At 42.3% G+C, this 23,858-nt stretch overlaps 2 protein-coding genes across 2 annotated transcripts in view; both read left to right on the top strand.

Annotated features, from left to right (window-relative positions):
* Positions 1–287: 287 nt before the first annotated feature.
* PLA2G12A (phospholipase A2 group XIIA) lies at positions 288–22,691 on the top strand. Its single transcript, XM_003310444.6, has 4 exons — positions 288–788; positions 13,954–14,030; positions 15,000–15,165; positions 18,195–22,691. Exons 1-4 carry the CDS (start codon positions 581–583, stop codon positions 18,311–18,313), a joined length of 570 nt encoding a protein of 189 aa, XP_003310492.3. The 5' UTR covers positions 288–580; the 3' UTR covers positions 18,314–22,691.
* CASP6 (caspase 6) overlaps positions 20,856–23,858 on the top strand; it is a 21,856-nt gene continuing 18,853 nt past the window's right edge. The window contains exon 1 of the mRNA XM_016952018.4: positions 20,856–20,877. The gene's annotated coding sequence lies outside the window, so the exon portion shown is untranslated. The remainder of the gene's footprint in view (positions 20,878–23,858) is intronic.

Genomic DNA, 23,858 nt, shown 5'->3' with positions numbered 1-23,858 from the left:
GCCCCGACTGGTCAGGTTAGGCCACCGGGGTTAGCTCTGCACTCTCGCTTCACGGTTAACAGCCCGGAGAGCTTTCTTAAAAAATACCGACGCCCACTGCCACCTGGGACAACGTAATCAGGCTCCCTAGAAAAGGGGCTCAGGCCTGGGTACTTTTTAAGGTTCTCTTGTGAACCAGGACCAAGGGCCTTGGGAGGGCGCCACGGAGACCACGTGGGCATGGAGGCCCCGCCCCCGGTTCCCCGCCCCCGCCCCGCCCCACCGCCTGCGCGTCCCGCCCCTCCCGTGCGCCGCTGACGCGCCGTGCTCCGGCGCAGGCGCATAGGGGACGGTTGCTGGCCCAGGTGAGCGGGCGCGCTGGTCCAGGTGAGCGGGCGCGTTCCCGCGACGGCGCTGCCTGCCCGGGGCGGTTCACGTAAAGCCAGCGAGATCCTGCGGGCCAGCCGGGAAGGAGGCGTGGATATGGAGCTGGCTGCTGCCAAGCCCGGGGCCCGCGCCGCTGCCTAGCGCGTCCCGGGGACTCTGTGGGGACGCGCCCCCCGCCGCGGCTCGGGGACCCGTAGAGCCCGGCGCTGCGCGCATGGCCCTGCTCTCGCGCCCCGCGCTCACCCTCCTGCTCCTCCTCATGGCCGCTGTTGTCAGGTGCCAGGAGCAGGCCCAGACCACCGACTGGAGAGCCACCCTGAAGACCATCCGGAACGGCGTTCATAAGATAGACACGTACCTGAACGCCGCCTTGGACCTCCTGGGAGGCGAGGACGGTCTCTGCCAGTATAAATGCAATGACGGTGAGGGGGCACCCGGGCCCAGCGAGGGCTCGTGCTTTCGGGGGATTGAGGTGACGGAGATCCTGGAGGTGTGAGTGACAGATGCAAGGCAGACCTTGACGGTGTCCTTCGGCTGTGGAAAAACTTAACCACTGCTAGAATCTTGCCGTTCTAGTGATTGAGCAAGCTGGGTACAAGTTCGCACCACTATTGTTAGAATGTGAGAGGTCACCTGAGTGTACTCTCCGTCCCATTTGCATTGCTTCTGAATTACCTTTTCCCCCCCTCAATTGCACCAAGTTGCCCAAGAACTTACTGACGTAGGAATCATGGGAATAGAGTGGAACAGACTGATTTTAGCTCATTTTTGCTTCTGTAAATTGGATGAACATGCGAAGCAAACTGAGAATTTAAAAACCACGCCGTATTAACTTTCTCTATAATTGATATTAAATGGTTTCTTTTCTGCAAACCCATAGACAATAACTTGCGACCTTTGTACAGACTTTTGGTGTACTCGAGTGTTGAGAAAGGGTTCCGATAACTCTTCTTTCCTTAGATATCAGTGACCCGCCTCCTCCTCATTGTTGGTTAACGTTAATACAGTTATCTTCATTTACTCTTTTAATATTTTTTGAACTTTCTCTTTGAACCTGAGAATTTGTTTGGTGGCGGTATGAGTACTAATCAACTCAGTATTTCAGGCAGAGATGGTTCTTCTGTAGCACATTTTTGAGTGCTTAAATATTTTAATAGGTCAGAAAAATATTGGACTTTTGTTTGGAAATTGAAAATGTTAAGAGAGCACTTGGGAGATCATGTTTCCAATAAGATTAGCCAAGGTTAGAGTCTCATTATGCTGGCAGCGGAAAATAATAGGGGATCCAGTGACTTCATTGTTGGAACCTGATTGTATAGGTGAACTTAAAAGGAACTGGTATCATGTAAACCTGTGATGCCACCTGCTGCCTGCAATTTTCAAGATAATTTCTAGTTTTATGTTAATAGAAGTAAAGGATGAACTGTATCTTGTATACTTTAAAGCGCTGAACAGGTGCTGAGACATGTTGCATTGCTTCTTAAATTTGTGCCTAAACGTTACCACCTAAACGTATGCTTCATGAAGATGCTTTTATTCTTGTAGAACTTGTTCGGAGGATTAAGTGCATAATTTAAGGATCAAATAGTTGCCTTTCCTAAAGCAAATGTTACAGTTTTACTTAGTCATTCCTATTCATTATACAAATATTTGAGTCCCAACTGTGCTTCAGATGTTGTTCTAATTTGAGATTCAGCAGTTAATAAAACAGACAAAAATCTCTGTCCGTGGAGCTTGAGTTCTGGTGAGGGAGAGATGGGCAGTAAACTAGTAAATAAGTAAAATTAGGGGAAGTGTGGAGTCTGATCAGGGCAGACGAGGGGCCATGTTGGAGGCAATTTACTCTTCTAAATGGGTTGTTCAGCAAAGGCCTCACTGATGAAAGAATATTTGAGAAGAAATCTGCACGTGGTAAGGGGAGGGAATGTGGTTATTTGGAGAAACAGCATTCCAGGCAGAGGGAATAGCAAGTGCAGTGGACCTGAGGAGAAAGGCCAGTCAAGGATGACTCTGAAGGTTTTGGCCTGAGCCAAAGGAAGGAAACGGTTGCCATTTACAGAGATAGGGAAGACTTGGAAGGAGTCGTCTTCATAAATTTATTAGTCTAGGGTTCTAGAGTTTATTTACATTTAAAACATCCCTGAAGTTGAATGAATACCAGCCTTGTTAAAATACTGTTTTAGTCTTTTTATTTTATTTTTTGTTAATATTTTTGAGGCAAGGTCTCCCTCTGTGCCCAGGCTAGAGGGCAGTGGTGTGATCATTGCTCCCTGCAGCCTCCAACTCCTGGGCTCAAGCAATTCTCCTGCCTCAGCTTCCCAAATAGCTAGGACTATAGGCCATGCCCCCACTACACCTGGCTTAATCTTTCTTTTTAATCTTTTTCATCTTCTACAGGCTTCTCAAAATTTACTCTTTGGAGTTTAGAGTAAGGTCTCTGGCACAAAAAACACAAAGGAATTTGAGAATTTAAGAAATGTTATATGCCTCAGTGAAAAAAAATTTTTTGTCTTAGTAAGTACTCTACGTTTAACGGACATGTGGTTTCAAGTCCAAGTCACCATACTGATAGATAATTGGATCTCAATGAAAAAAAAAATTAGGCAGGGCGTGATGGCTCATGCCTGTAATCCCAGCACTTTGGGAGGCTGAGGCAGGCGGATCAGTTGAGCTCAGGAGTTCAAGACCAGCCTGGCCAACATGGTGAAACCCCGTCTCTACTAAAAATACAAAAATTAGCTGGGCATGGTGGTGCACACCTGTAGTCCCAGCTACTTGGGAGGCTGAGGTAGGAGAATAGCTTGAACCTGGGAGGCGGAGGTTGCAGTGAGCCAAGACCGTGCCTCCAGCCTGGGTGACAGAGGAAGACTCTGTCTCAAAAATAATAATAATAATAATAATAAAATTGCCGTTACTCGAGCAGTCTCTCTGGAACAATGATTCAACCTTTCCTATATTTTGGAATTCAGGTGACCAAATCAGAACCAAACAAAACAATCCCAAATCTGGAGAAACATGGTGATTAAGGGGTGTTTTAGTTGCAAGAAAGAGATCAAGAGAGCTTAAAAAAAAAAAAAAAAAAAGAGTGAGTTAATGGTAGGGAGAGGTTGGTCAAATAAAGGGCACATGTCCTTGCTTTACCTGAGGGACTGGCATTATGGAGACTTGCTCTCTTAGTTTTGGCCATCCTCTCTTGGGTAGGAAAAAGGCCTTATTGAGAGTTAAGTATTTAGGGAAATAAATTTGATGATCCGTTATTTTCTTCAACTTTTTTCTCCCTGACAGCAAGGAAGATTTAAGGAAGAAAACTTTTCGATTTCCTTTGAAAAATAGAACACAAAACTGGCTTGTAAATGTTTTTAGAATGATGAATAAGTCATTAATTAATTCAGTGACGTATGTTTTCTAGGATCCCTCTGGCTGTTGTGCTGAGAACAGAAGGGGTCAAGGGAGTGGGGGAGTAAAAATGGAAGCAGGGTGACGCATGCAGGAGTCCAGACAAAAGATGGGTGATTTTGCTCAGGTTGGTAGCAACAGAGGTAATGAGAAGTAGTTGGATTTTGGATATATTTTGAAGGAAGGACCTAAAAGATTTGCTGATGGCTTAGAAGTTAGGTATGAGTTAAGTCAAAAATGATACCACAGTTTTTGGCCTGAACAACTGGAAGGACAGAGTTACCATTAACTGATATGGGGAAGACCGTGGAAAGAACAGTTTTCAGGCATTAGGAAAAATAATAACACATTTGTATGCTTTTGAGAATGGTTCAGTGGAGAGTAGAAATACTGACGAGGGAGAGAATTGTTGGAGTCATAGCCTTGGGTAAGTGAGAGGGGGTAGTTTCTAGTACATACTTAGAGAGTTTGGCCAAGAGCTTATAGCATAGCCCTGTTAATAGGAACACAGGTAGAGGATATGAGCACTGATGCTGGTTAAGTGGGTGGATGTTCAAGTTCTCCTGATTGCCTGCTTTTCTCAGTAAAGTAGGAATCCAGGTCATCAGCTGACAGAGAAGATGGAGAATGGGGATGTTGGAGATTTGAGGAAAATATAAAAGTGAGCAGACTAGAAAAATAAAGTAATATAAGGACCTTTTGGAGATTAATGATCATGAATACTTAAAGTCTCAAGTGTTTGGGAGTGCAGGTTGGAATCTTACAAAACTCTGCCATGAGACCTTTGTGTGACCCAGCAGACTACTTCTTGTGCTTGTCATCTGCTTCATATTCTGTCAGGTGAAAACAGTTGGTCTATCTGGAAGTATTTGCATCAAATTTAGAAAAAATACATGGAAAAGAATCAACTTTGTCTCAGTCTATGAAAATCTTTAGATTTCAGCAGTCCATACAAATGATAAACAATCAAGAGAAGGAGCTATTGCTTAAGTCAAAAATGGAAATTAATGAATAGTCTTTCCATGCAGTTGTACACAGTGGATTTGGTTTGTATCCGCTTACAAATTTTAGAGGACAATGGCCCCAACACATCATGGTGTTTTGATGTTACTCTGATTTTGTTTCTTCCATTATTGAGTTTTTGCTTTATTTGTAAAAACTGGCACCAGTAGAAATGCTAATTTTTAAAATGCTTAGCCATTTATAAAACTATAACAAAATTTAAAATATTAATACATTTGTAACATTGGTGTCTGAATCAACTTAACCTCTAATAAAGAACTGTCTATATAACTTGCCTTGTTCAGAAATAACTTTTAATTTAAAGGTGAATTTAGAATTTCAAAATACTTTAGAATTTCTCAGGAAACTAGTTACTTCCAAGTTTTCAGTTTTTTGCTGTGGATAAGGAATTATTTTAATTTCATCAAAGAATGTTTCCCATTTTTTAATCTGGTAATTTATTGGGTGCCCACTGTGTGCTAAATATCTTCTAGGTGAGCAAGACTAAGTCCTTTCTTCATAGAAACTGACTAATGTTAATGTTAATTAGGTCAATAAATGCTAGAAAGAGAGGGGGTGCTATTTTAGATTGGGTAAGCAGGGAAGACCTCTCTGAGGAAATGACATTAGGAGTTTGCCTTGAAAAAAACTAAAGAACCATACACATATGCCCCTTTTGCCATTTACACTAGGGAGCCAAACTTTTTACCAGCATTTATTTCATGGTGTTATTATCCAGTTTTTCATGTACAGTAGATGTTGGCTCTTTATTACTTGATTTTTATCAACTTTTCTTCTTTAGACAGTTATAACCACTAGCCCTGTTTGGCACAGCAGCCTCCTACTTCCTCGTACCTCCATTCTCATTTTTGCCAGTTGTCCTTCTCTGTACTATCTCTTCCTCTTTACTCTCCTATGGTGGGCATGTTTTTAGTTTTTCTGACTTCATTTGTGTCTGATCATTCCCCCATTCAAAGGTAATTATCTCTTATGAGAAAATGTCTATATATTTACACACATGCATACACATATATATGTATCACTGTCATTACACACATCATCAGCATCAGGAATGTTTTTATAGATTTGAAATCAGAGTCTATGGATTTAGATAAAATACAAAGGGAAGGAAAAATAGAAGTACTGCTGTTGTATGTACATTGAGGGAAGTATCTTTCTGATTAAAAAAAAAGGCCGGGCGCGGTGGCTCACGCTTGTAATCCCAGCACTTTGGGAGACTGAGGCAGGCAGATCACCTGTCAGGAGTTCAAGACCAGCCTGACCAACATGGAGAAACTCCATCTCTACTAAAAATACAAGATTAGCCAGGCATGGTGGCGCATGCCTGTAATCCCAGCTACTTGGGAGGCTGAGGCAGAAGAATCGCTTGAACCCAGGAGGCAGAGGTTGCAGTGAGCTGAGATCACGCCATTGCACTCCAGCTTGGGCAACAAGAGCAAAACTCAGTCTCAGAAAAAAACAAACAAACAAAATAAGACAATTGAGACACATGTCTTTAAAGCCATAGGCCCATATCGGTTGTCTGAGGGTGGTAATCTTTGCTTCTCATGGAAAAGGGTGAGGTGCCAGAAATCTCTAGACTGGCAGATGGGAGGGAGGGAGAATGTACAAGGTGTCTAAAAAGTTGGAAACATAGGATAAACATTATATTTTATTTTCAAATGACACACTCAATATGTTTTTCATTAACCACTAGACACTTTTTTAGATGATATACTTCTAAATTTAAAACAGTCCAGTTGTTAACCTGAACAATATATATTGTAAATACATTATTATTCCTGTTTCCAGACTTTTTGAACATTCTCTGGTGTATTTATTGTACTTTTTTCAGATTAACAGCTTGACCTATTTCTTAGTGTGTATCTCTAGATATGTTTCTAAACATTTTGAACAGTTGATTGTCAAAACCCCTGACGAAAGAGAGTTTCATGATGAAGCTTGAGGAACTAGAATGGGCTTCCCAAGAATTAAATGCTGATCCAGCCTCCTTTTCTGTGAAGAGATTTATAGTGTGTTAGGGCAAAGAAAACTATAGATAAATGTATAGTTTCTCATGATACTCCTGTGAGAAAAACTGGTTACTATTTGATGACTTCACGGCTGCTTGGAGAGAGGACTCATCTGTAGTGGACCTCTGTCCTGATTAATATCTGCATCTTAAATTTGTGAATATCTGGGAGCAACAGGCAACACTGGGTGAATAGCTCTAGATTTAAAAACTGCTCAGCAGTCGAGAATGGTGAACTGAAACTAACAAGATTGAATCTTATATACAATCTTATATTTAGACTCAAAATTAAATTGCAGAAGTGCTAAGCCTCTAGCAGTAGGTATTAAAAAGTCCATTTTAGAAAGAACCGATGATTTTTTTTTTTTTTTTTACTACTGTCTATGTTAGCAATGAGGCACAGCTGAAACATACTGTGTTAGGCTGTTTTAATACAAGTACTTTATCCAGCACAAAAGGTTAAAAAGCCCATCTTACCCTACAGTGTTCAGTCTGAGGTGCCGTATTTTAAAGAGATGTGACAAGCTAGAAGTGATCAGTCTTTGGAGGCTGGCTGATGAATGCTCACCAAGCACAAAAGAGACTCTAGGGCAAACAGCAGGGTTTCTTAACAGATAATCTCCATTTATAATGAATATTCCAAGCCTTCCAAGTCTTCTGTTCATTAATTCATCACATACTTATTGCAAAAATTCATCACAAAGTTATTCCAGGCACTGTTCTAGGCATTGGGAATCCAAAACACAAAAATGTCTGCTTTCGAGGAGTTTACATTTTAGGATGGGGAGACATAATAAAATAAGTAGATTAGTGATATAGTATGTTAGAAGGTCATATGTGCTACAAATAGTATGGTCAGGGAAGACTTGCTGAGAAGGTGAATGTCTTAGTCTGTTCAGGCTGCTATAACAAAATGCCTTAAACTGGGTGGCTTATAAACAACGGAAATTTATTCCTCAGTTCTGGAGGTTGTGAAGTCCAAGATCGAGCATTTGGCAGATTCAATGTCTGGTAAGAGTCCACTTCCTTGTTCATAGATGGCACCTTCTAGCTGTGTCCTCACATGGTGATGGATGGGGCAGGGCAGCTCTTTAGGGCCACTTTTATAGGGCACAAATTCCATTCATGAGAGATCTGTCCACATGACCTAATCACCTCCAATAGTCCCACCTTCTAATACCATCACATTGGTGATTAGGTTTCAACATGAATTTTGGGGTGATGCAAACATTCAAACCATAGCAGTAAAGGAGAAACTAGTGTCAGGAGAAAGAGCATCCACATACAGGAAGAGCAGGTTCAAAGGCCCTGGGACAGGAGCAGACCTGCAGTGTCTGTGGAACAGCAAAGAGGAATAGGTTGAGGAAGAAAGGAAGAGAGAGACTAGGAAGAGGATGAGGTCAGAGAAATCATGGGAAGACCAGGTTATACAGGGTTTCATAGGCTTTATAGACTTTGGCTTTTGTTCTGAATAAGATGAGAAGCCATTAAGGCGTCTCTGAGCAGAAAAAGACTTGATCTAACATATTTTAATACAATCATTTGTGCTCGGTGTTGAGACTGGATTATGGGGGGTTGGTGTGGAGCAGGCGAACCAAAGTAGGGCAAATAGTTAGGAGTTTATAGCAATAATCCATTGTGGCTTGGAGCAGGATTGGTAGTAGTGGAGGTGGTAAGAAGTGATTAGATTCTGAATATTTTGAAGGTAGAGTCAACAGGATATACTGTTGGATTGAATGTGGGGTATAAGAACGTAAGAACATAAGCAAAAATGTCTGACATTTTTGCTCTGAGCATCTGGAAGGACAGAATTACTGTTAACTGAAAACAGCAAACTGTGAATGGAGCAAATTTGAGGTGAATGTCAGGAGGGACAGCTTAAGTTTGAGATGCCCACTGGACCTTCCTCTGTAGGCCCTTGTAAGTAGGAAGCCAAGTCATAAACTGTTTTCTTAGGAATGAAGGACTGGGCCGGACACGGTGGCTCACGCCTGTAATCCCAACACTTTGGGAGGCCGAGGCGGGTGGATCACGAGGTCAGGAGTTTGAGACCAGCCTGGCCAACCTGGTGAAGCCCCGTCTCTACTAAAAATACAAAAATTAGCCAGGCCTGGTGGCACACTCCTGTAATTCCAGCTACTGGGGAAGCTGAGGCAGGAGACTCACTTGAACCCAGGAGGCAGAGGTTGCGATGAGCCAAGATCGCGCCATTGCACTCCAGCTTGCTGGGAGGCAAAGCGAGACTCCATCTCAAAAAAAAAAAAAAAAAAGAATGAAGGACTAAAAGTAGGCGATGAGAGTTGAAGGATCACGGTGATTCATCTGTGATAGCCTGAGTCATCTACCCTCATCTTCCAGGGGTCCAGAAACAACCCTTCCTTATGGACAGGGCTGGAGAAACAAGACGAAGTGCTATCATTGGCCTTCCGTTTTCTAGACTCATCTTAACCATTCCTTTTCGTATACATTTTTCCTTTAGAGCAGGCTATAGGTTTTGTTTTTGTTGTTACTGTTTTTTGAGACAGAGTTTCGCTCTTGTTGCCCAGGCTGGAGTGCAATGGCACGATCTCGGCTCACCACAACCTCCGCCTCCTAGGTTCAAGCGATTCTCCTGCCTCAGCCTCCCAAGTAGCTGGGATTACAGGCATGTGCCACCACATTGCCCAGCTAATTTTGTATATTTAGTAGAGATGGGGTTTCGCCATGTTGGTCAGGCTGGTGTTGAACTCTCGACCTCAGGTGATCCACCTGCCTCAGCCTCCCAAAGTGCTGGGATTACAGGTGTGAGCCACCGCTCCCGGCCCAGGCTATAGCTTTATATCTTCGTGAGGTTATACTACTCTCTTGAGGCTATGTATGGTGACCTTAGTTGAGCATGGAACTGCTGAGCAAGTCACTGAAACCGTTTATTTTTTTCTCTTTCTTTTTTTATTTTTTTAAAATTCATATATATACATATACATATATATATATATATATATTTTTTTTTTTTTTTTTTTTTTTGAATACAGGCAGAGTCTCATCATGTTGCCCAGGCTGGTCTCAAAAACCTGAGCTCAGGCAGTTTTACCACCTTAACCTCCCAAAGTGCTGGGATTATAGGCGTGAGCCACCACGCCCAGCCAAAACCATTTTTCAGTTATTACCTTGAGGGGTTACTTATTTTGATGGTTGATTACTGAAAGAGCTGCTTTTTTACCCTCAATTTACTTTTGGAGGGTAACCTTGTCTTTATAAAATCTACCAATAAATGTTAAATGAAAATTGGCGGAATACTTTGTGTCACTCCTATGTATCCAACTGTGGGGTTGTATTTGGAAACTGCCATGTCTTAGGGTAAAATACCTGGGAATATCTCATTTTAGAAGGCAAGATAAATTGTAGCCCAAAATATTTGAAAGGATTATTGTGTAAAATAGGGAGTTGGCTTATTTTTCTGTTTCCCCAAGGGGCAGAGGATTGTTTATAGGTAGAACTTAAAAGAAGGCAGAAGAATGTCTTAACAATTGATGTCATTTCACAGTAGAATAGGTTATTTCTTGATGTAGGAGGGTTGTGGGAAACATTCAAAGAGCCAGTAGGTGACTGGTAGGTTGAAGTGATTTCTATACAAGCATACTTCATTTTAATGTGTTTTGCTTTAATGCACTTCACAAATAATTGTGGGGGTTTTTTTGCTTGTTTGTTTTTTAACAAATCGAAGGTTAGCGGCGACCCTGCATTGAGCAAGTCTATCGGTGCCATATTTCCCACAGCATGTGCTCACTTAGTATCTGTGTCAGCATTTTTTAGCAATAAAGTATTTTTAAATTAAGGTCTGTACATTGGTTTTTTTAGACAGTGTTATTGAGCACTTAATAGACTACAGCATAGTGTAAACAAAACTTTTTTTTTTTTCTTTCTTTTTTTTTTATTAATTTATTTATTTTTATTGATCATTCTTGGGTGTTTCTCACAGAGGGGGATTTGGCAGGGTCATAGGACAATAGTGGAGGGAGGGTCAGCAGATAAACAAGTGAACAAAGGTCTCTGGTTTTCCTATGCAGAGGACCCTGCGGCCTTCCGTAGTGTTTGTGTCCCTGGGTATTTGAGATTAGGGAGTGGTGATGACTTTTAACGAGCATGCTGCCTTCAAGCATCTGTATAACAAAGCACATCTTGCACCACCCTTAATCCATTTAACCCTGAGTGGACACAGCACATGTTTCAGAGAGCTCAGAGTTGGGGGTAAGGTCACCGATCAACAGGATCACAAGGCAGAAGAATTTTTCCTAGTACAGAACAAAATGAAAAGTCTCCCGTGTCTACCTCCCTCTACACAGACATGGCAACCATCCGATCTCTCAATCCCTTCCCCGCCTTTCCCCCGCTTCTATTCCACAAAACCGCCATTGTCATCATGGCCCATTCCCAATGAGCTGCCGGGTACACCTCCCAGACGGGGCGGTGGCCGGGCAGAGGGGCTCCTCACTTCCCAGTAGGGGCGGCCGGGCAGAGGCGCCCCTCATCTCCCGGACCGGGCGGCTGGCCGGGCGGGGGGCTGACCCCCCACCTCCCTCCCAGACGGGGCGGCTGGCCAGGCAGAGGGGCTCCTCACTTCCCAGTAGGGGCGGCCGGGCAGAGGTGCCCCTCACCTCCCGGACGGGGCGGCTGGCCGGGCGGGGGGCTGACTCCCCCACCTCCCTCCCGGATGGGGCGGCTGGCCTGGCGGGGGGCTGACCCCCCCACCTCCTTCCCGGACCGGGCGGCTGGCCGGGCAGAGGGGCTCCTCACTTCCCAGTAGGGACGGCCGGGCAGAGGCGCCCCTCACCTCCCGGACGGGGCGGCTGGCCGGGCAGGGGGGCTGACCCCCCCACCTCCCTCCCGGACGGGGCGGCTGGCCGGGCAGAGGGGCTCCTCACTTCCCAGTAGGGGCGGCCAGGCAGAGGCGCCCCTCACCTCCCGGACGGGGCGGCTGGCCGGGCAGGGGGCTGACCCCCCCACCTCCCTCCCGGATGGGGCGGCTGGCCGGGCAGGGGGCTGACCCCCCCACCTCCTTCCCGGACGGGGCGGCTGGCCGGGCAGAGGGGCTCCTCACTTCCCAGTAGGGGCGGCCGGGCAGAGGCGCCCCTCACCTCCCGGACGGGGCGGCTGGCCGGGCGGGGGGCTGACCCCCCCACCTCCCTCCCAGTCGGGGCGGCTGGCCTGGCAGGGGGCTGACCCCCCCACCTCCCTCCCGGACGGGGTGGCTGGCCGGGCGGGGGGCTGAACCCCCCCACCTCCTTCCCGGACGGGGCGGCTGGCTGGGCAGAGGGGCTCCTCACTTCCCAGTAGGGGCGGCCAGGCAGAGGCGCCCCTCACCTCCCAGACGGGGCGGCTGGCCAGGCAGGGGGCTGACCCCCCCCACCTCCCTCCCAGACGGGGTGGCTGGCCAGGCGGGGGGCTGACCCCCCCACCTCCCTCCCGGACGGGGCGGCTGGCCGGGCGGGGGGCTGACCCCCCCACCTCCCTCCCGGACGGGGCGGCTGGCCGGGCGGGGGGCTGACCCCCCACCTCCCTCCCGGACGGGGCGGCTGGCCTGGTGGGGGCTGACCCCCACCTCCCTCCTGGATGGGGTGGCTGCCGGGCAGAGACGCTCCTCACTTCCCAGACGGGGTGGCTGCCGGGCGGAGGGGCTCCTCACTTCTCATATGGGGTGGTTGCCAGGCGGAGGGTCTCCTCACTTCTCAGACAGGGCGGCTGGGCAGAGACGCTCCTCACCTCCCAGACGGGGTCGCGGCCGGGTAGAGGCGCTCCTCACTTCCCAGACGGGGCGGCGGGGCAGAGGCGCTCCCCACATCTCAGACGATGGGCGGCTGGGCAGAGACGCTCCTCACTTCCTAGATGGGATGGTGGCCGGGAAGAGGCGCTCCTCACTTCCTAGATGGGATGGCGGCCGGGCAGAGACGCTCCTCACTTTCCAGACTGGGTAGGCAGGCAGAGGGGCTCCTCACGTCCCAGATGATGGGCGGCCAGGCAGAGACGCTCCTCACTTCCCAGACGGGGTGGTGGCCCGGCAGAGGCTGCAATCTCGGCACTTTGGGAGGCCAAGGCAGGCGGCATGCTTCGCCGGGTGGTCAGAGCTATTCGCCCATAGTCCGTAGCCCAGAGCCGGGGCTGCTCGGCTCTCCGTCCCGGGGGGCCGGGGCCGGGCTGGAGGCGTGCGAGCCTCTCATCGCCGCCTCCCTAAACAAAACTTTTATATGCACTGGAAAACCAAAAAAATTTATGTGACTCACTTCATTGTTATATTGGCTTTATTGTGATGATCTGGAACTGAACCTGCAATATCTCTGAGGTAAACCTGTATTAAATGAGGTGAGATGTTTCTGAAGTACCCTCCAAAATTTAAGATAGCTATGATAATGTCATCTTTTTCCTTGTTACTGAACCCTTGATGCTACTGGGGAACATTAGCCTTCCAAGTCTTCTGTTCTTTAGAAGTACTTCATTAGAGCTACAGTACTTCTGGAGTACCGTAGTTCATCAAGTATCCCTCCTAACCTTTTCCTTAGATGGCAAAGAAGTATATTTGTGGAATGGTTGACTCGGTGGGAGGGCAGCAGGCAGAATGCGTGGTCCTGTAATGTCTTGTAGTACTAAGGTTATTGAATGATCATCAGATGACCCTTGTCTTCCTTAGCCTTAGGCTTTGCCCAAGTAAACTGGTTGGTTAATGGTTATTGAGGTTTGTATGCAATGAAGCATTTGTGGGAGTTGGGAAGATACTGTCTTAGCTCTAAAAAACAAAGTGTTAGAATGTACAGGAAAACAGGGTGGATTTATCTTTCATACATATGAACCCTATCTGGCAGGTGACCTCTGAAATCTCCAGAAGTACAGGATAAGCTTTTGTATGTTTCGTATGGCATAGGCTTACAAATAATTACATTTTATGTGTTGCTATATATGTGCATATGTATATATGTGCACATTTGTATATATTCCTCACCACAGGAGAAATAAAAAGTCTAATTAGCATTCTTAATGCTCATCAGAATAAAGACATATGCACTTATGTTAGCATCCAAGTAAATATTAAATATTTCTAAGGCTAATGTAGCATATTGACCTTTTTGAGTATGTATTTTACTTTTATCATATTTGAAAATTAATTATGATACCATTATATTTTATAGGATCTAAGCCTTTCCCACGTTATGGTTATAAACCCTCCCCACCGAATGGATGTGGCTCTCCACTGTTTGGTGTTCATGTAAATATTGTCTTTTATTTGATAAGTTTTGTAACTGGTAAATCATGTAATACTTTTGGTGATATAAGACTATCAGCATGTTCTTAGATTCACAAATAATTTAGCTGGGTGTAAGAGTGATCAGGTTTATTAGATTCTTTTTGGCAAAACTAACAAAAGTAAATGAAGTAAAATTGTTTTGTTTTTGAATCTTATAGATGTTCGTACTATTTAAATGATATTTCCCAATATCACATACGTAGTTGAAAAGTTTGGAGTACAGAAGTGCTACTACTTAGAGGGAAAAACTATAGATAAATCATGTTTTCGACATTAAAACAAGGCTAAGGGGGATAGCTGTGTGGTTGTTGTAGGAGTGACTGGATCTAAGCCAAGTATTATGGGAAAAAAGTGTTTATGAGAATGATTCCTAGACACAAGGATTTTGTGTATAAAGTTATTTAAAATAATTGAAGTTATAGATTCAGAGTAATAGTATCTTTGGGGAATGGAGAAATATTTAAAGATTAAAAAACAAAAAAAATTGAGTTGTAGGAAAGTTTTCTGTGATATTTCACATAAAGTAAATTTTATTTGGAAGGAGAGGCCACAAACACTTTGAGTATCCAAAAATCATACTTGCCTAGCCCCTGGAGAATCGTTAATGGACTTAGCCTCATCTTTCTTTTTTTAAAACTTACGTTTTGTGTTTTGGATAAATGGAAATTTTGTTACTGACAGGTAACTGTGAGTGTTCTAACGTTGCAGAATAGGGAGCAGTGAGGCATAGCTGAGAGAGTAACATGGGTGGGTATGGGTAAGTGTAATGGGGAGATTTATAACACAGAAAATACTTGTAGGCAGAAATGGATTTTGGAACTACCTATACAGCAGTAATTATCATTTATACCTATTTAGTCTATTTGAATGCGGTACTTCAGAGGAGTTTTGCATTTCATTGACAGTAATCCATCCAAATGCCTTTTGCAGCTTAACATTGGTATCCCTTCCCTGACAAAGTGTTGCAACCAACACGACAGGTGCTATGAGACCTGTGGCAAAAGCAAGAATGACTGTGATGAGGAATTCCAGTATTGCCTCTCCAAGATCTGCCGAGATGTACAGAAAACACTAGGACTAACTCAGCATGTTCAGGGTAAGGATGATCTGGTGGCTTGGGGTTGAGTGTACTTTTTAAAGTTTTATCAAATGCTCTATGTTTTAGTATAGGATTTACCAATAGAAATCTTTCACATATATTATCTATTGTGACACAGACTTCAATTTTCTGAGGTGAGGAGCTGATGATTTTATAATCTAAAATGATTTATAGTCACAGAAGCAAAAAGCATTAGGAAACCTTGGGACAGTAGGGGTGTCTAAGGCTGAGAGAGAGAAGAATTCATCTACCTTGTGCCCTAAAATATATCTCCAGTCATCATGTAAGAACCTAAAGTAGCTAAAGTTTGAAACTCTGATTCCAGTTGTCTTAGTCCGTCTGGACTGCTACCGTAGACTGGGTGACTTATAGACAACAGAAAGTTATTTCCTACAGTTCTGGAGGCTGGGAAGTCCAAGATCAAGGCACTAGCAGATTTGGTGTCTGATAAGGACTCATTTTCTAGTTCATAGCAGTTGCCTTCTAACTGTGTCTTCACTTAGTGGAGAGGACTAGATAGCTCTCTGGGGCCTCTTTTATAAGAGCACTAATCACATTTACCATCCTTTGGAACTTAGACACCTCCAAAGGCCTCACCTTCTGATTTCATCACTTTGGAGGTTAGGATTTCAACATAAATTCTGGAAAGACACAAACATTCAGACCATACCACCAGTGAATTTAAGAGTATAGCACACTGGATTTGGAGTAGGAATTTCTAGAAGACTTGTCTTATGTGTTTCTGTTGGGAAGGTCCCCAGATGACCCCCAGGTTCAGTGATTTACTAGGAGGACTCACGGGACTCAGCATATAGTTGTACTCACTGCCATGAGGTATTATGGTGAAGAGATAGAAAGCCAAACTAGCAAAGGGAAAGGGCCCTTTGGTGTCATTTTTAAAAGAATGATGATACTCACCTCACAGAGTTGTCATAAGGATGAAGTGAAGTATTTGTGGAAATACAAATAAATCACCATTCAAATACTGGTAGTTATAAGATTTCTCTACTGTCAAGCCAAAGAACATATCATACACTGAAATCAGAAGAGGCAAGGCAGGAAAGGAAAATAACATTTTAAGCACTTATCATAAGATACTGTGCTAGATATTTTATTCATGTTTTCATTTGATGCCAACAAAAACCTAAAGAGGTAGGTAGTGTTATCCCCATTTTTCAAGGAAGGAAACGATGGTTCAGAAAACAGTAACTTGCCCCAAGTGAGCATTTAGCCTGACTTTAAAATCTGTGTTCTGTCTATTATACAGTATTCTCCAAATAGTCTCATATTATAGCCCTGATTCTAATATCCTAATAATTCATGTCAAGGAAGAAATCTCTGCTGCAGGTAATCTTGAATTCACAGCCTCTGTATCCCTTTGCAGCTTTTGGCTAAGGTAAACTAGCTGTAAACCTGAAGCATAGATAGATTTATTTCCTGTTTTCTGATTTAAGAAGAATGTGAAACCAATCATCTTGTAACCTCCTATTTAATAGTCATAGCCTCTCCACTTCTGTGGTTGGTTGTTTCTTAATGGCACAGTCTTTTGGAGAACTTTGAAAATGTTAAGATTTTGTAATGACAAGTTTCTTCCTTAACATGAATATTTTGAAACGAAAAGTATTTGGATAACTAAAAGCCACTCTGTGCTATATCTCTGTAAGTGTAACATGTTAAGATAATCTCACCTGGATGTTTCAGGTTTCTTACAATAAGAAAAGTAAATAAATTACCTTTTCATAGTCTTCAAAAAATTTAAAAACCTAACTGGGGCCGGGTGCGGTGGCTCACGCCTGTAATCCCAGCACTTTGGGAGGCCTTGGCTGGTGGACCACTTGAGCCCAGGAGTTTGAGAGCAGCCTGGCCAACATGGTGAAACCTCATCTCTAACAAAAAATACAAAAATTAGCCAGGCGCCTGTAGTCCCAGTTACTCAGAAGGCTGAGGTGGAAGTATCGCTTGAACCCAGGAGGCAGAGGTTGCAGTGAACCAAGATCATGCCACTGCACTCCAGCCTGGGTGACAGAGTGAGGTGAGACCTTGTCTCAAAAAATAAATAAATAAAATAAATAAATAAAATAAACCTACCTGACTGGGGAAAAATACTTTTGATTTATATGCTCCCATATCCCCAAGTCAAATTAGGACATTGGTCAAAGAGATTGGATTCCGTTTACTTTAAGCCTCTTAACTGATGTATGATCAGTCCTCAGAAGCCATTGGCCATAATGAAATGTTTTGAGATTTCAATTTTTAAACTTTGTTTCTTCCGCACGTAAAACATTTTTTCTTAAAATGCAAATTTAAGAGTATTGTCAGACAACTCTGTTAGTGATTATGTTTTTCAAATAAAAAGAAAGTTAAAACACTGATTAATCAGTGCTATTTTAAAAGACTCTTATTTGTCTAGTTTAAACAATTGGGCCAGGCATGGTGGCCCACGCCTGTAATCCCAGCACTTTGAGAAGACAAGTCAGGAGGACTGCCTGAGTCCAGGAGTTTGAGACCAGCCTGGGCAACATAGTGAGACCTCATCTCTACTAAAAACAAACAAACAAACAAACAAAAAGAGCTGGGTGTGGTGTTGTGTGTCTGTTTAAAATTAAAAATTAAATTTAAAAATTTTAAATTAAAAATGAGCTGGCCATGGTAATGCCAGCTACTCAGGAGGCTGAGGTGGAAGGATCACTTTAGCCCAGGATGTGGAGACTGCAGTAAGCTATGACTGCACCATGACACTCCACTCTGGGTGTCAGAGTGAGACCCTGTCTCAAAAAAAAAAAAAAAAAATTGGGTTAAACAGTTGAATGCAAACAAAAAATAAGATGCATGAGACTAAAACTGGAAATCTGTAGATATATGTGTGTGTATGTAAATATGCTACAGGTTGTGAGAGTTTGGTGATTTCATCTAGCATACATTTCAGTGCTCACGAGGGATATGCTTGTTGCTGTGCTGTAATGTGTAACAGGTGAAAAGAGAGCAATGTAGTTGCCCAACAGTAATCCCATTTTCTTATTTTGCAGCATGTGAAACAACAGTGGAGCTCTTGTTTGACAGTGTTATACATTTAGGTTGTAAACCATATCTGGACAGCCAACGAGCCGCATGCAGGTGTCATTATGAAGAAAAAACTGATCTTTAAAGGAGATGCCGACAGCTAGTGACAGATGAAGATGGAAGAACATAACCTTTGACAAATAACTAATGTTTTTACAACATAAAACTGTCTTATTTTTGTGAAAGGATTATTTTGAGACCTTAAAATAATTTATATCTTGATGTTAAAACCTCAAAGCAAAAAAAGTGAGGGAGATAGTGAGGGGAGGGCACGCTTGTCTTCTCAGGTATCTTCCCCAGCATTGCTCCCTTACTTAGTATGCCAAATATCTTGACCAATATCAAAAACAAGTGCTTGTTTAGCGGAGAATTTTGAAAAGAAGAATATATAACTCAATTTTCATAACCACATTTACCAAAAAAAGAGATCAAATATAAAATTCATCATAAGGTCTGTTCAACATTATCTTATTTGGAAAATGGGGAAATTATCACTTACAAGTATTTGTTTACTATGAAATTTTAAATACACATTTATGCCTAGAAGGAACAGACTTTTTTTTTCTATTTTAATTACACATAATATGTAATTAAAGTACAACATAATATGTTGTTTCTCTGTAGCCCGTTGAGCATGAGTAAGTCACATTTCTATTAGGACTACTTACAAGGACAAGGTTTCCATTTTTCCAGTTGTAAAATTGGAATCATCACCTGATAACCTCGTAGGGAGCAACCCCAGGATAGCTAAGTGTTATGTAATATGCCTAGAAGGTGATGTGAATGCGATTCAGAAGCATAGCCACTCCCATTTTATGAGCTACTCACATGACAAATGTCATCTTTTGCTATAACCTTTGCCAAGTTGGAGAAAAGATGGATTTAATGAGATAAATGAAAAGATATTTAACCTAATATATCAAGGCACTATTTGCTGTTATGCTTTGTTATTTATTTCCCAGCACTTGTTCCTTATTGTAGATTTTTTAAAGACTGTAACCTTTTACTAACTGTGGTCTTACTAAAATTTGTGCTTGATACTGCTTTTCAAAAAGCCTTTAATTAGAGCCAAAAGGATGGAAAAGGCAAGATATAAATAACTGCCTTTTATAGATCTCTTATTTACATTGAAAATTATTACCATATGTTTAGAGAAAATCCAAGAAAACTTCAACAGCTTCTGAAGATGTCTATGAATGTTGAAAACTTTTCAGTCTCTTGGAATGCTCAGTTATGTTCCTAGACTGGTCTTTGCTGACTACTGGTTGTTAACCTTTCCCTAGCCCGGGACCTCAAGCCATATATATCCTTTGGGTGACCCATGGCCAAAGTTATTAAGATGAACTGACTTTCAAAGTCAGAGAAGGACAGCATAGGGAGAGGCGGTTATTTGTAAGTCATTACAGGTAGAACAGGGCAGAAGGAAAAGTATGTTCTGGAGAAAGGGCCATGTTCCTAACTTTGGAGATATGTCATTGCCGGGAACCTAGTATCTTCCAACTTGAATTGGTGGCAGCTGTTCCAGTGAGACAAGGCACATGTATGCCTTGTGGCTAAGTGAGCAAACTGGGTTTCCACTTAAATGTTTGGGACACTCAATTGATTCTTTATTTCAAACCTTTATAAAAGGTACAGTTTTGTAAGCCATTATTAATAATTAATGCTTATCGGCTGGGCACAGTGGCTCACACCTATAATCCCAGCACTTTGGGAGGCTGAGGCGGGTGGATCACTTGAGGTCAGGAGTTTGAGACCAGCTGGCCAACATGGCGAAACAGCGTCTCTACTAAAAATACAAAAATTTGCTGGGCGTGGTGGCACATGCTTATAGTCTCAGCCACTCAGGAGGCTAAGGCAGGAGAATCACTTGAACCCAGGAGGTGGAGGTTGCAGTGAGCTGAGATTGTGCCACTGCACTCCAGCCTGGGCAACAGAGCAAGACTCTAAAAAAAAAAATGGTTTATGAATATTTATTATTGAAATATTTGTCCAGGTAACTTTACACTTACAATGAATTCATGGATTTTGTTAGCAGCATTGGCTTTCTCAAAAGGACAAACTCAATATCTTTATAAAATATAATTCATGATCACAAATTACACAAAAATCAGTAGAAACAGTTATGTTCAGATTTTTAAAAAAAAAACTTGGGATAATTTTAGATTTACAGAAAAGTTGCAAAGATACTTGGAGAGCTTCTGTGACCACTCACCCAGTTCCCCCAGTGTTAACCTTTTATTTAACCATGAAGCATTTGTCAGAAGCTAAGTAACCAGCAGTGGCAATTACTATTAACGGAACTTGACTTTATTTTTCAGATTGTACTAGTTTTTTAATTAATGTCATTTTTCTTTTCCAGGATCCAATCTAGGATACCACACTGAATTAGTCGTCATGCCTAATTAGCCTCTGGTCTGTGATAGTTCCACAGTCTTTCTTTTTCATAACCTTGACAGTTTTGAGGAGTACTGGTCAGGTGTTTTGTAGAATATTCCTCAATTTGGGTTTGTCTGATGTTTTCCTCATGGTTAGAGTGGGGTTATAGATTTTTAGGAAGAATACCAGAGGTGAAGGTCCTTCTCACTGCATCATGTCAGGAGTTACATGCTATCAGCTTGATGGTGTATTAACTTTGGACACTTGGTTAAGGTAGTGTGTGTTGGTTTTTTGCTGCTGAAAATTACTGTTATTTTCCCTTTCCATACTTCTGTTCTTTGGAAAACAGTCACTAAGTCCAGTCATGGGAGGTGGTGGGTGGGAAAGATTACATTCAACCCCCTGGAAGTGGGAATATCCATATGTAGTATTTGGAATTTTTCTATATGGAAAATTTCTTTCTCCCTCCCACCCTAATTTGTTTACATCAGTATGGACTCATGTATATTTTGTATTTTGGGTAACACAGTATTTATTTTGTTGCTTAAGTTGTCCAGCTTGGCTATTAGGAGTTCTGCCAGGTTGGCTACTATGTCCTTTTGATGTGCCCATCCTTTTGATTTTTGAGCACTTCTTACTTTCTGGCACTACAAGATGCTCCAGGTTCATCTTGGATATTCCCTGCCCCAACCCTAGAATCCCTAGAATCAACCCCTGCTCCAAAGAGCCCTGGTTCCTTTTGTTGGAGAATCATACTTAGAAACCAAGATCTGGGCATTAGATGTGCTTGTTGCTACTGGGATGTCACTGTTTGTAGCAGAGTTGAGAAATATGTGTGTATATTAATCCATGCATATGTACACATCTATAATTATTTATGTGTGTACAAAGCTAAACATGAGTTTGTACTGCCGTCTTCAACTCAAAATTTGTCCCAAAATTTTGTGGCATATGTTTAGATTTTAAAGTTGATATTTTCCCTATTGACAGAATAAACTCATTAAAAGAGCAAAAAAAAAAAAAAAAAAAAAAAAACTAACTTTCAGCAGCTCTTTGCAAGAAATGTAATATTGATACTTTAAAATAATACTGCCTTCAAATGATGCCTGTCTCTTTAAAATCTTTTGACATAGTTCTTCCAGGGACAGATATGGCCGTATTTATTTCATAGATGGAGAAACTGAGCACAGAGCTGTAATGAAGACAGAATTGAGATATAAGGGCAAAAGCTAATTAAACACATCCTCACAGGTAGCCTTTCTTTCAGTGAACCTGTAGACTAGTCCAGTAATACTTATTAAAATTAGTTGTTAGAGGCTGGGCATGGTGGTTCAGGCCTGTAATCTCAGCACTGTGGGAGGCCAAGGCGGACAGATCACTCGAAGTCAGAAGTTCGAGACCAGCTTGGCCAACATGGCAAAACCCTGTCTCTACTAAAAATACAAAAATTAGTTGGGCGTGGTGGCACATGCCTGTAATCCCAGCCACTCGGGAAGTGAAGGCACAAGAATTGGTTGAACCTGGGAAGCAGAGGTTGCAGTGAGCTGAGATTGCACTGCTGCACTCCAGCATAGGCGTCAGAATAAGACTCTGCCTTGGAAAGAAGAAAAAAAATTGTTAGCCTAAAACCAACTCTCTCTAAATTTAAAAGAGTGATTATTTCTCTCAGTATTTATAGAAGTATGAGATTATCAGAAGGTGCGATGCACAATGCTCATTATTTTATCTTAGTACAAGACATAACATCTAACAGTAGAGAAGATGGAATCTTTCTATAAAAACAATTCTGTTATTAATAGTTGACTGACTTCAGTAACTTTGAGGAGTAGAATGAAACTTATTAGCAAGATCTTTCCACATACACTACATTGTATTGTTCAAAATTCATAGAAATTACTTGCAATATATTGATTTAAGCCTTATGTAGTGACTGTTGCTATATTTGAAGTAGCATTTTTAGTTTGCTGTTTTTCCTCACTGCTTAATCCTACAAAAACCAGCCATCTGCCTAAAAAATAAAAGAGCAAAAATGAATCAGTGCAACCGGTATATGAAAAATAATAATTATTAATAAAACTGTAAAGGGATCACTAGTGTCATCTTTTATATATGTCACAATGATGTTAGACTTTTTGCCTCAGGCTTACTTATTCAGTTTCCATAACATCCTTCAAAAATCTCCTTGTTGACAACTTGACAAACATTTCTCTGTTGGCTTTCAAGTTTTAAGTATAGCAATCAGAATCATCATAGAAATTAATATTTCTATGAATTCTGTAAGAAAAAATATTAAACACCAAAATCAGTGACCAAAATTTTTAAGTTGTAGAATTATCTCTGAACTTAACTTTATTCCCTATATTTCATTCCTATGATAGGTGACAAGCCAAGACCTTCAGTTTCAATAAGTTCCACTTTTATTTATATTTTAAAATAATATATTGCCTTCGAATAATGCCTATCTCCTTAAAATCTTTTGACACATTTCTTCCAGGGACAGAGATGGCTGTTTATTTCATAAAGGAGACATTGAGCACAGAGAAGCTGTAATGAAGACACGATTGAGATATGAGGGCAAACCAGTTTCAATAAGTCACTTTTATGGAAAACTATTCAGATATAGGAAGAATCAAGTCATCCTATCAGTTAACTTAGTGTATCTGAATTTTAATGGATTTGCTGTGGGAATATTTTTCTTTGAGAGGGAAGAGAGCGCTTGGTAGGATTCCAGTCTATGTTGGTGGTTCTCAAACATGAGCATGCGTGAGACTCACTGGCGGGCTTGTCAAAACACACTGCTGGACCCCACCCCCAGAGTTTCTGATTCAGTAGGTCTGGGGTAGACAGGAGAATCTGCATTTCTAACAAGTTCTCAGATGATGATACTGCTGGTTCACAGACCACAGCTTGGGAAGTAGTTTAGGTAATCTTCAGTGCTGAAAATAACTAATGTACTGAAAGCTTGCTGTGGGTTCAGTACTTTCATAGGAGTTTGCCATTTATTGTCTCAAAAACTCTGGAATAGATTTGGACCTCATTTTACAACAAAGAGTTTGAAGCTATGAGAGGTTAAGTTGCATTACCTGTCACATATCTAACAGCAAATAAAATGGAGAAGCCGTGAGTAGAACCTGGGCAGCCTGTTTCCCAGTCCCAGGCACTCAGCCATTTTACTGTGGCTAGCTGTTGCTTTAAGAGGCTAAAATTATACATTTGTAATTCTGAAATAAGTACCCAAGAAAATGCTCTGTATT

The sequence above is a fragment of the Pan troglodytes genome, chromosome 3 (genome assembly GCF_028858775.2).
Source record: "Pan troglodytes isolate AG18354 chromosome 3, NHGRI_mPanTro3-v2.0_pri, whole genome shotgun sequence".
NCBI classification, from domain to species: Eukaryota; Metazoa; Chordata; class Mammalia; order Primates; family Hominidae; genus Pan; species Pan troglodytes.
The sequence above is the reverse complement of the archived record's forward strand: the minus strand, read 5'-3'. Positions and strand labels throughout refer to the sequence as shown.